Source organism: Pleuronectes platessa, chromosome 5 (genome assembly GCF_947347685.1).
Source record: "Pleuronectes platessa chromosome 5, fPlePla1.1, whole genome shotgun sequence".
NCBI classification, from domain to species: domain Eukaryota; kingdom Metazoa; phylum Chordata; class Actinopteri; order Pleuronectiformes; family Pleuronectidae; genus Pleuronectes; species Pleuronectes platessa.
The window spans coordinates 16215107-16225908 of record NC_070630.1 but is presented as its reverse complement, the minus strand read 5'-3'; the positions used below and the strand labels follow the sequence as shown (position 1 = coordinate 16225908).

General features: G+C 43.2%; 1 protein-coding gene across 1 annotated transcript; it reads left to right on the top strand.

The window, feature by feature from the left end:
* Positions 1–2268: 2268 nt before the first annotated feature.
* LOC128439628 (protein FAM124B) lies at positions 2269–10356 on the top strand. Its single transcript, XM_053421987.1, has 6 exons — positions 2269–2299; positions 4763–4966; positions 5295–5690; positions 6228–6424; positions 7267–7429; positions 8311–10356. The coding sequence occupies exons 1-6, from the start codon at positions 2284–2286 to the stop codon at positions 8910–8912; spliced, it is 1578 nt and encodes a 525-aa protein (XP_053277962.1). The 5' UTR covers positions 2269–2283; the 3' UTR covers positions 8913–10356.
* The last annotated feature ends 446 nt before the right edge of the window (positions 10357–10802 follow it).

Genomic DNA, 10802 nt, shown 5'->3' with positions numbered 1-10802 from the left:
TTTCTTGTTAAACGTCTTTCATCAGCAGGCGTGCCCCTTGAACCATAATTAAAGCTTAATGTTGTTGGCAAACCACAGTCATATGATTTTAAGTGTAATGTTTTTCATTGCAAGCTAATATTCATAAAAATAACCACTCACCTAATCTTTTAAGTTTTTTTTAAACAGTTCAGAGTTGCAGATGTAACTGTAAGTTCTTTGTGGAGGCTGTGGTTATGGCGCTATTTGAATCATACACATTGTGTTTATATTTGTTGGTATAAAATGAGCAAAAACAAATATACCACACCACAAACTACAAAGGTTTTTAAAATAATATCCAAGAGAAGTTAATAAATGTAAACACTGTTGCTTTTAGAATAAGTAGGATGAAATAACATGGCTTTAAACATTTATTTGAATATTTCACAATGTCATGGCTATTTTATATTAAATGTGGTAACATATTGTTTTGTAATATGCTTACCACCCTCTATATTTGAAGACGTGTATTCTAGGAATGCAATGCACCAGCATAACTTCCATTTTTAATATCTATGTTGTTATAAATAACAAATTCACACATTTCTTTAGTTAAGCTTTTTCACGTTTTATTTTTGGTATCACTATATTTCTATTTAATCACTTGTGTCAATTGCATAATGTGTTTTTACAGATGAACTCAAAGAGACACTTAGACCTATCACAGTATGAACTGCCTAGATGTGAATAATAACATGAGTTACACTGAAATGAAAGAGTTGTTATTTTGAACAGGAACACTTAGCTGTTTCTAGATATACCTGAGTGCACCTCAGGCTGGACAGTACAACAACTATTATTTTAGTAGAATATGAATCAATATCAATATAGCAACGGTTCAATATACATATGCATATGTTGCTATATAATGAGGAGGTATATGGTTGAGTAACCTCAGATTTGTGAAATGTTTTCACAGTTTATAATAAGTGTTTTTCATTCTGTGCTCCTCAAGAGTTATGAGCAGCCTTCACCCTGGAGCATCTAAATCAAGTGACACTTGTGGTGATAATAGTTTATATCGATCATTGATATGAAATTACCTTGATATACATTTATTTTATCTAAAAGTGCAGGTCTTTTTTTCTTGTTAAAGCCTTTTTCTTATCTGATTTACGTTTTGTTTTTTAATATACAGGTTTTTTTTAACTTGTTATGGATTTGATCTTTATGTACAGCTTTTTTTTCTTGGGTTATATGTACATTACTTTTTATCTTGATATACAGATTTTTTATCAGTGACATACTTTTTATCTTGATATACTTTAGTAACTTGATTTACTATATCATCTCTCGTCAGAGCGCCCTGTGCTTCTGTAACGTGGAGCAGTGGGTGAGTGTTTAATGCTCTTAACAAGACCAGTGTTTACTGGGCAGGCTCCACTCTGCACTGGTAAATCTCCCTGCTCCGTCTGCTCCCCTTTGTCCTCATGCCATCTGCTCCATGTTATTATTATAGGCGGATTTAGATGTAAAGAAGCTGCTGCTCCCTTTCGCCCACATTCAGCCCCAGGAGCTGGAGCTGGACACGTGTCGCCAGGCTCGGTTGGTTCTACTGGTTGTTTCTCACAGAGCTGAACTTCGCCTCATTCTCAACTCCGCGGTGTACGGTTGCCTGGTGACGTCAGCGTCCCAGCACAGAGTTCCCTTTTCTTCTCAGCAACAGCAGCAGCAGCAGAGTTAGCTTTAGCATTAGCAGCCTGCGGAGAGCCATCAGCCAGGATGCTTTTCACTCTCATCCCGGGCTGCTGCTCCGGACTCCGCCTGAACTTCGCGCCTGGAACCCTCCTCCGCGTGTGAGGCTGTGAACCGGGCGTTGCTCCGAGGAGCCGCGGTACTGAGGAGAAGCCGACGATGAGAACGTGGACTCCGGAGCTGAGACTGACGAGTGAGTGGGTCAACAACCGTTAGCTCCGAGGCTAACGCTAGCTAACACCGTTTTATCTAGCCCACAATGGAAAGCAGTTCATCCTAAGACAGAAACACGAGGGAAAGTGATGTTTTAAACCAGCAGCGGAACTCATCCTCTAACTTTTGAACACTTCACTACAGTTTGTTGTCGCCGCTGCGCTCTGTTGTGTTGTTTATCTCATAAATTAGTTCTTACGCTGACGTAAGGCAACAACAGATGTGTTGTCATGGTGACCGCGGGCAGAGGGGGCCGGCGCCACAAGATGGAGACAGATTCTCTCTGACGTGTCCGTGAGCTCATCTCTCACGTGCTTCTCATTGTGTGTCCCGTGCAGATCAGACCGCGGCGGGATGTCGTCATCTGGCGGTAAGTTCACTCTCCGCTCAAGTAGAGCTCATGTTACCAAAACCCATCATCAATTATGTTACCAACATACTACACTTCCCACAATACAATTCAATACCTAACTCTCTTGGTAGAGACAATGCCTCCACCGTGGCCCAGTGGTCTCTTTAAATTCAATCAATGATTTGTCCTAAAGTCAGTCTTACTGGTGCACACAACATACCCGACAACTGACCATGTGGCCCAGTACACCACAGTGACTTGTGGGATAACCACAGCTCTGGGTACCTCATCAATGAAGGGTTATTGCATCGTACCAACTGTGGGCTAAGTTCACCGTGTGTTGGGATTTTTACCTTCATCAAGGAGGTTTGATTTCATTAGCATTTGTTTGTCTGTTTTTGGAAAAAGCAAAAACTACTGGACGGATTTCAACAAAATCCAATGGAAAGATGTGCCATAGGTCAGAGAAGAATCCCTCTATTTGTGGAGTGGCTCCAGGAATTTGTTTCCTCATTTTCTTTAACATTGCAAAAAGTTTTTTCTTTACATTTTTACAGATTTCCCAGGTAGTCTAGGTCCTGGGGAAGATTTGTATGCGCTTCATTTAGCGGAGAATATCTCAACTGTTATAGACTAATATGACCCCATTGAACAACGTGGGATGTGTGCCAAAATCTCTATCCGGGACGAAAGTCCTGAAAATGACCACTATAGTTGACACTATTATCACACTACAGGTGAATGGGACTTTTTTTTCCCTTTATAGTAGGGATGCACCGATATATCGGCCGAACATCGGTAGCGGCCGATATTCGCCTCGTTTACTGATATCGGCTTAATAAACTTGACTTTCACCGATATCATTGGCCGATGTTCAGATTTGTGGTAAAACCGCCGGGCACGTGCCGCGGCTGGGGGAGCAGTCGCTCCGTCGCCTTCCTCTCCGCGCCGCCGGAGGCTCAGTGTGCGGCACCGGGAGGTCCTCATCTGGTGGCACCTCACGGCGACAGCGCGGAAGGCGGGGAGGGGACTGGGTACGCGGTCAGCGGCGGCGACTCTGGACGCGTGTCGGGCCCTTCTCGCGGATCACCTCAGCTACGGCGACCGCTGGGGGAACCCTCCGGCTGGCGCCTAGCAGCTGACTGAGAACTGGTGCGGACCAGGGGAATCCGACTGTTTAATTAAAACAAGCATCGCGAAGGGCCACGGTGGGTGTTGACGCGATGTGATTTCTGCCCGACACTCAAAACAGGTCAAACTGAGGAGGGCTTGTTAAGTTATCTTGACTCACGCAGTGTTACTTGGTGTAAAAAGTATGAGCGTAGCGTCTGTTTAAGTACTTTATTCTCATGTGCACCGGCTCTATTCATCCGTCTCATGCACAGGTAACAAGGGAATTGACAGCATACGTTATACACACAGAAGCCGTAACACATCTAATAAACGGGCAATACTGCTACCGTAAATCAATGAGAAGAGCGTTCTCTATAATGATACTTTAACAGGGCTGTTTTAGACAGGGTAAAAGGTGCTGTTTTAAATTATCCTTGTGGTATTTTGACCAAAATATCTTACCGACATTTCATTAAGATCCCAAGGAACCATTTCAACTTGCGGTAAAATGGGCCTAATATGTCTCTGTTAAATAAAGTTTAATTAAATCAGAGATTGTTTCATAAATCTGATTCAATTTGTACTCATTAAAAGATAAGAGTGATGAATAGTGCTTTTTAAATAATGATTTAATTATTTTTCTGGCACAAAAGGGTGAATGAATAACAACAAAAAGAAAATAAACAAATATCGGTATCGGCTATCGGCCAGATTGTTATTTTAAATATCGGTATCGGTATCGGCCAAGAATTTCCATATCGGTGCATCCCTACTTTATAGATATCCTCATCGATTTCTACCAGATTAATCTTCATATTAAGAGAAATACTTTTTGTATTACACTTTGTCTCAAAAATAAAAGAAAAAGAAAAAACTTTTTGCAATGTTAAAGAAAATGAGGAAACAAATTCCTGGAGCCACTCCAAAAATAGAGGGATTCTTCTTTGACCTATGGCACATCCTTCCATTGGATTCTGTGGAAATCCGTCCAGTAGTTTGTGCTTTTTCCAAAAACAGACAAACAAATGCTAATGAAATCAAACCTCCTTGATGAAGGTAAAATCCCAACACACAGTGAACTTAGCCCACAGTTGGTACGATGCAATAACCCTTCATTGATGAACGTTGTTCAATGGTGTCATATAAGTCTATAGTGAAGTCTAAATGAAGCGCATACAAATCTTCCCCAGGGCCTAGACTAAGGGGAGAATTCATAGATCTTGATGAAAAACCTTGTATGTTTGTGGTGGGGGCACAGACAGTCTTAAGGTTAAATATCAGTGCCCCTTCAACTAACTTTTGTCTTCTGCTAAAACTCCTTCGCTACCTGGTTTTTAACTTTTTCTCATTTGTGTGTGTGTGTTACAGTTGAGCTCAGGACCAGGCGGGTCAGGCGACAGCAGCAGCTCCTGCTAATGAATTTGCATCTTCTAGCCAACCCCGGAGACTCTCTGCTGCTGCAGCACACACTGGACCGCCTGCTGCGCTGGCTCTGCCCAAGCCTCCGCATCTTCCATGTGTCAGAGAGGGCCGCACCATTCAGGAGCTACACCCGCCTCTGTCCCGTGGCAGGTGAGGATCCCCTCACTGTTTTTCTATTCTCTCGGGTCGCAGGTCTTTCAGTTGCAGGGATGCAAAGCCCTGATCCTTGTACATTTAATCTAATTGCACATCCTCTGTGTTTTTCTCGGGAAACAGGAACAAATAATAATTTCCATGTGTGTAAATGCGACTTGTTTACAGACTCACCATTTCAACTTTCCCTTAAGTGTGGAACTTTGAACTGAATACTGCATGATTGGTGTAAACATGCCATCCCACTATAAGCTTCCCGTGCCTGAAATGCATCTGTTTTTATTTAAGGTTGATTGAGAATAAAACTTTGCCCAAACTGTTCCAGGCTACCCTTCCATGGCCATCACTTTCTTCCTCCACGAGGCCTACGGGGAGGAGCGAATCCTCAAAGTGCTGGACTTCTTCCAAAGGCCTCCGTGGCAGTACCATCACACAGAGAGCGGCGGCAACCGAACCGGGGGGATTCACATCACCTCCACCAGCTCCCCCGCCAACCCCCTGCTACAGCCCTACCTCCTGCCCAGCAGAGACTTCTACAGTTTGGGAGCGGGGATGCCCGTGTGGGGGGTTCGACCGGTACACTGCGGTGGAGAAATACTGCGTGTGACACTGTACAGTGGATACGACAACTACGAGGATGCTGTGCGGCTGTACGAGACAGTGCTGCAGCAGCAGGCAGAGGAGCAGAAGGCCGGCTTCTGCTGGTTCACGCTCCACACAGGTACATCTACAAGTTTGTCTTTTGCAGTGCTTATTCTCTAATGAAAATCAGAAACCCAAGTTTTATTGTTAAGTCTTGAGAGGGAGCTTATTTTTTTATTGTAACGGGTAAAGACACAGACTTTAAAGTGAAACGTCCCAAATCAGGGCCCTGACTTCACAGGACGTGGTCGATGCGGTCCATGGAGGATTTGGTCTTTATGGGCTGTGGAGGCAGCGAAGGCCAAACCCAAATGAGATATTCTGCTCTACTGAGGATTTCCATGATCCTCATCACCAGCTCGTTCAACCCTGATGTCGTCTAGCAACAGAGTGGGACACGAAGAGAAGGCTTTAATGCCTCTTGGTTTTTAAACATGTGTACCGTTAGCTGTTGAGTTGGAGTATGATACTTAAGCACCAGCACCAATTAAGAAAAACCTCTAGATATAAAAAACTGTGACATTTATACATTAATGTGTCCCTGAACACCTCCTCCAGTTTTGTTGTGTCTATTGTCTCTTTTGACCTGTTGCTCTCGTCCCTCCTCTTCACACAGAGCCAGGGTTGTGCCTGCAGCTGGCGTTAAAGCAGTTGTCACCGGGGGTGCGGGTGGAGCCGTGCATATCCGCCGTGCTGCAGTTCAGTGTGGATGAAATTGGACAGCTGGTCCCACTGCTGCCTAACCCCTGCACACCCATCAGCAACACACGCTGGCAGACTGAAGACCTAGATGGCAACAAGGTTCTTTTTCAGGTGAGTGCAACCACATCACTCATTTCAACCTGCAGATATAATTGTGGACAAAAAGTGGAAACTCAGAATGAATTATGACTAAGTATGAATTACGTTCTCTGGTACTGTACCTCCAATTATTTGATTGGTACCAATGTTAGATTAAGCTCTAATTTGACATTGCTTAAAATTGATCAGACTGCTCTCATATCCACTTTCCCTATGGCTTTGTCCGTTGCTGCTATAACTTCTGGTGCAAATTACACGTGACAAAGGAAAACACTGCCAGCCAGTCGGCCAGTCAGCTGTTTTCTCCTTCCACTGTTTGTATTGTTCTTTCGTGATAGACGTTTATTTATTGTTGTTCGCAGCGTTCAGTGAATAAAAGTTAAATACCTGACCACATGATTCGTGTCAGGTGATTTTCGTCTGCAATGGTGCTGAAGACAACAACTCCCATGATCCCACTTGGCTTCATGATGCCAAAGTAACATATTGTACATTTAAATCGAATTCATGCTATTCACACGACAGAATATCCAGTGATGTTGGAGTTGAGGTCCTTCATTATCCCAAAATAAATTATATCTAACTTTAAATTGGTATTAAAATATACTTTTATGAACAACCCCATTAATAAAAGCAGAATAATTTCCACAACAGAAAAGGGAGAATACTTGTATCATTCTCCAAGTGCTAATGAAACAACTGAGGCATGTTCTTAGTGTCTTTCACAGAATAATCTGGAAGCTGTCAGAAAGCCATATGTTGTAGGTTAATGCTGTCATAGCCAATTAACGTGCTTTAATCTCTAGTCCGGGTGTAAATCATAATCCCTCTCCGCCTGTCTTCCTGTGCTGCAGGTGAAAACTCCAGCTCAGCCTCAGCGACCTCTGACCTGTGCTTTCCCCCCGACCTGCCCCAGCGTATCCCCTCGGGGAATCCAGCTCAGGAGCTCGGGACAGGGCCACAGCCTGTCGCCCTGCAGCCTCACCACCCCCCTGCCCTGGCAAGCGCACAGGCAAGGTAAGAACACAGTAAAGCAAAGTGTTTGTGGGGTGAAGACGCTTTACTCTGATCAATCTACAGGGTAGAAAATCTGCTGAGTATATTAAGAATGGCTCAGTCACTCTCTGATCATCTCGGCCGAACGTCGGTAGGTTCCTCCTCCGATCCTCGGGGGTTGGAATCTGGATCAAATCAGCCCAAACTTCCTGTATTCTGAGCCTGGCTGTAGTTGGTACTTTCTTGTCATAAATCCAGGAGCCTGAAGCATTAGCCAGCTGGAGACGACAGTATAATTGGTGCAGAGACAAGTCTCTAAATTACTAAATCTCTGAGTCAGTCTGTGGCTCCCAGAGGCCACAGAGTTAAATATAATGATTTTTTTCAACTTATGTCTCTTAATTCTCACAGACAGCCAGTGTATGAGGAGATAATTTTTATGCGGGAGGCTGCTGAATGAAAGACTGGAATCACAATGGGACAAAATGATTGAGGCATGGAACATTTGGAAGTTTAAGCTCTTAATGTTTGAAATGATAATGATGGGGAATTCAGGGCCAAGTGGTTAAATTAGACATTTAGCTTCAGCAGTTAAAGTGGGTCAGTCGTCTGCAGTGAGGTGATGTAACTTTTTCCTGCTCAAGACTCATCTCATCGCTGCAATAGTTAGTGAGCTGTTGAGTCATCTTGTAATTCACTACAGAAATCAGATGATATTAAAAATGTTTCATTTATTTTTATTAAAACATACCACACACATATTTCCTTCGAGTAAACTTTTTTTCTACCGCCAACTTGAATTGACACAACTGTAAGAGACCACACACGATAATTACAGATGTTAAATCACATTGGAGCACATTACGTTTACGATGCTGCTTGTTGTGTCCGGCTGCTCTTAGGTCAAAGGCCTCTCCTGGACAAGCATCATGGAGGAGGAGGAGGTGGAGCAGAGAGCCTGGGATCAGGCAGCTGCTGCAGCACCCCTCCAGGCAGCTCCTGTTACTCATCCCAGCACAGCAGCCCCGCACCGCCCTCCTCCTCCAATCAACCGGACTCTCCTCAGCGCCCCTCCATCAGCCACTCGCTCTCCCATCTTCTCCTGGAAGAGGACGAGGAGGAGCCAGAGACCAACGTAGACACGGGAGTTCCCATCTCGCCTTGCTCTGATGTGACGGTCAAACCCCTCACCCGCTCTGCCTCCGTAGACCTTTTAATGACTTGTCACTCGGACAGACCTGCAGCCATTGGGGCTTCCGCTGCCGAGAGTCTTGCCAGGGAGTTGAGGGAGTGTCTGCCACAGACACACACACTGCCTCAGGGCCCCTCCAGGACGCGGGGCTCTGCTGGTTTTACAAATGGCGGCAGGGAGGGTTGTAACAGCAGGACTGGCGAAGTGGGACAGAGTCCCTTCAAAGGGCCTGTGGTTGAGAAGAGGACTACTGCTGCACTGCTATCAGCACGCACAAACAATGAGGAGCCAGTAGATGAGTTCTTCATCTAAAATCCTGCCCCTGTGCCACATGCTGTGTTAATAATCACAGTGCAATTCCAAACATATCACATGGAGAAGATGAGACACCTCAAGAGGATCAGAAGTTTAACAGGAGGACATGTCGTGTTCAGGAAACCAAAGTTCAGCTGCACGAGTGTCTTTCCACTCCAGTGTCTTAATGTATGAACTCTTAAAATGGTTTGACTTGTCCCACATGTACAGTAACAGTGCCACTGTCCACATCCTACCTTACTGTTCAAAGAGTGGCACAAGATGACCGCTATGAAGCTAATAAGACTGTTAAATATCCTATTACCTTATATTTTACCTTGTTGAAGATTGTTTATTGTCCAAATTACCTTTATGTAGATCATACAAACGATCTGTGCAGCTATTGCTCTAACATGTAGCCCGGTGAACAGTTAACATGAAGGTTATGTTTTGAATGTGTTACTGTCAGGGTTGTAATGCCAGTTTAGTTCTTTGTGACTTTTCTCAGATAGACAATCTTTTATTTTTAGATTACCTTTAAAACAGATAATGACCTTATTGTGTAGGAGCTCTTTGTTGATGAGGATTAGAGATCTGATTTAATCTGATTACTCTTCACACTGCAGCACTGTCAGTCTGTCACAGAACACAACTTTACCTGTCACCTTTAACCCAGTGGCTTTTCATTGCATTTTTCAAATGCACATAAAATGATCATTGTATTTGTGTTGTAAAGTAGCCATGATGGGTCGGACCCGGCCAAATTATTGTTGGGAAGTGCATTTCATTTTAACAGATTATGATATTTTCCTCCGCCCACTGCTGAAAGGGATTTTTTAATGACTAGACAAAAGAACATTTTGATATTAACCATTATTATGTAAGGTGTCTGAAATGTGTGCTCAGCCTGAAGCCTGAGAAATGTTAATTACTGTAAGTCTGCAGTAAACTGAGGGATCAGCAGAGTTTATCCTAAGTGAAAACTTAAGATGCAAGTATTGGACTGATCTCTCACACACACAACAGATGGCAGCAGAAAACACACACACTTTGCACAGTGCATAGAATCATTGCAGTGATTAATGCTGTTTAGAGACTAGTTAAATTAAAGATAACATTCTATTAGGTCGAGGGGGAAGTTAAATCATTTCTCTCTACTTTGGTCTCCTACACACATTATGTTAAAACTTTCCCTGTTGACTTAATCTGTGGATTGTTGCCAGTGTCTGAATCAAATGCATATGAGTGAATATATGAGCTGCTACTGGTCAATATCATATATGACAGTGGATGCGCAGTGCAGCTCCAACATGTGAATTTGTTTACAGTTAATGGGTTTTACTGGAAAAAGAGAAGAATGCTGAGTTAAGAAGAATTAACTGTGACAATGTTCAGTGTCTCAAAGGTTCAGTGATGCAGAGAAATTCTTTTTAGACCAAGAATTAAAGACAGTTAAAGAAAATGGCTTCATGTTGTTAAATTATAAAGAAGCAGATGTTGCCAGGTGATGGAAAGGTTTAAGTATCAGACATCCTGCAACAGGTATTTCAGAATTCAGTAGCTGTGGGTACAGTGAGTTAGTTGGTGATCTACATTTATAGTGCAGTGGTGTAAAAATCACACTTTGTAAGGTTGGAGATTGAATACTGGATGTTTTGGACAGAATTCACATCTCTTTAATGCATCACACTGTTGAAACCATAGACTGAATATACAGATGGACGACACCTCCAAAAAGTGAAGCCAAACTGTCTGGATCGCCACCTGGTGGCTGGCTGCAGTCAAAGTCAAAGTACATGTCAAATGATTTTAGTCAGAAAGTTTGTTAATTTCTAGGTGGTTTAAGTGTTCAGTGTTTAATGAGTTATTCAAGAAAATGATTTGAAAAGTCATGATTGACATAAGAAG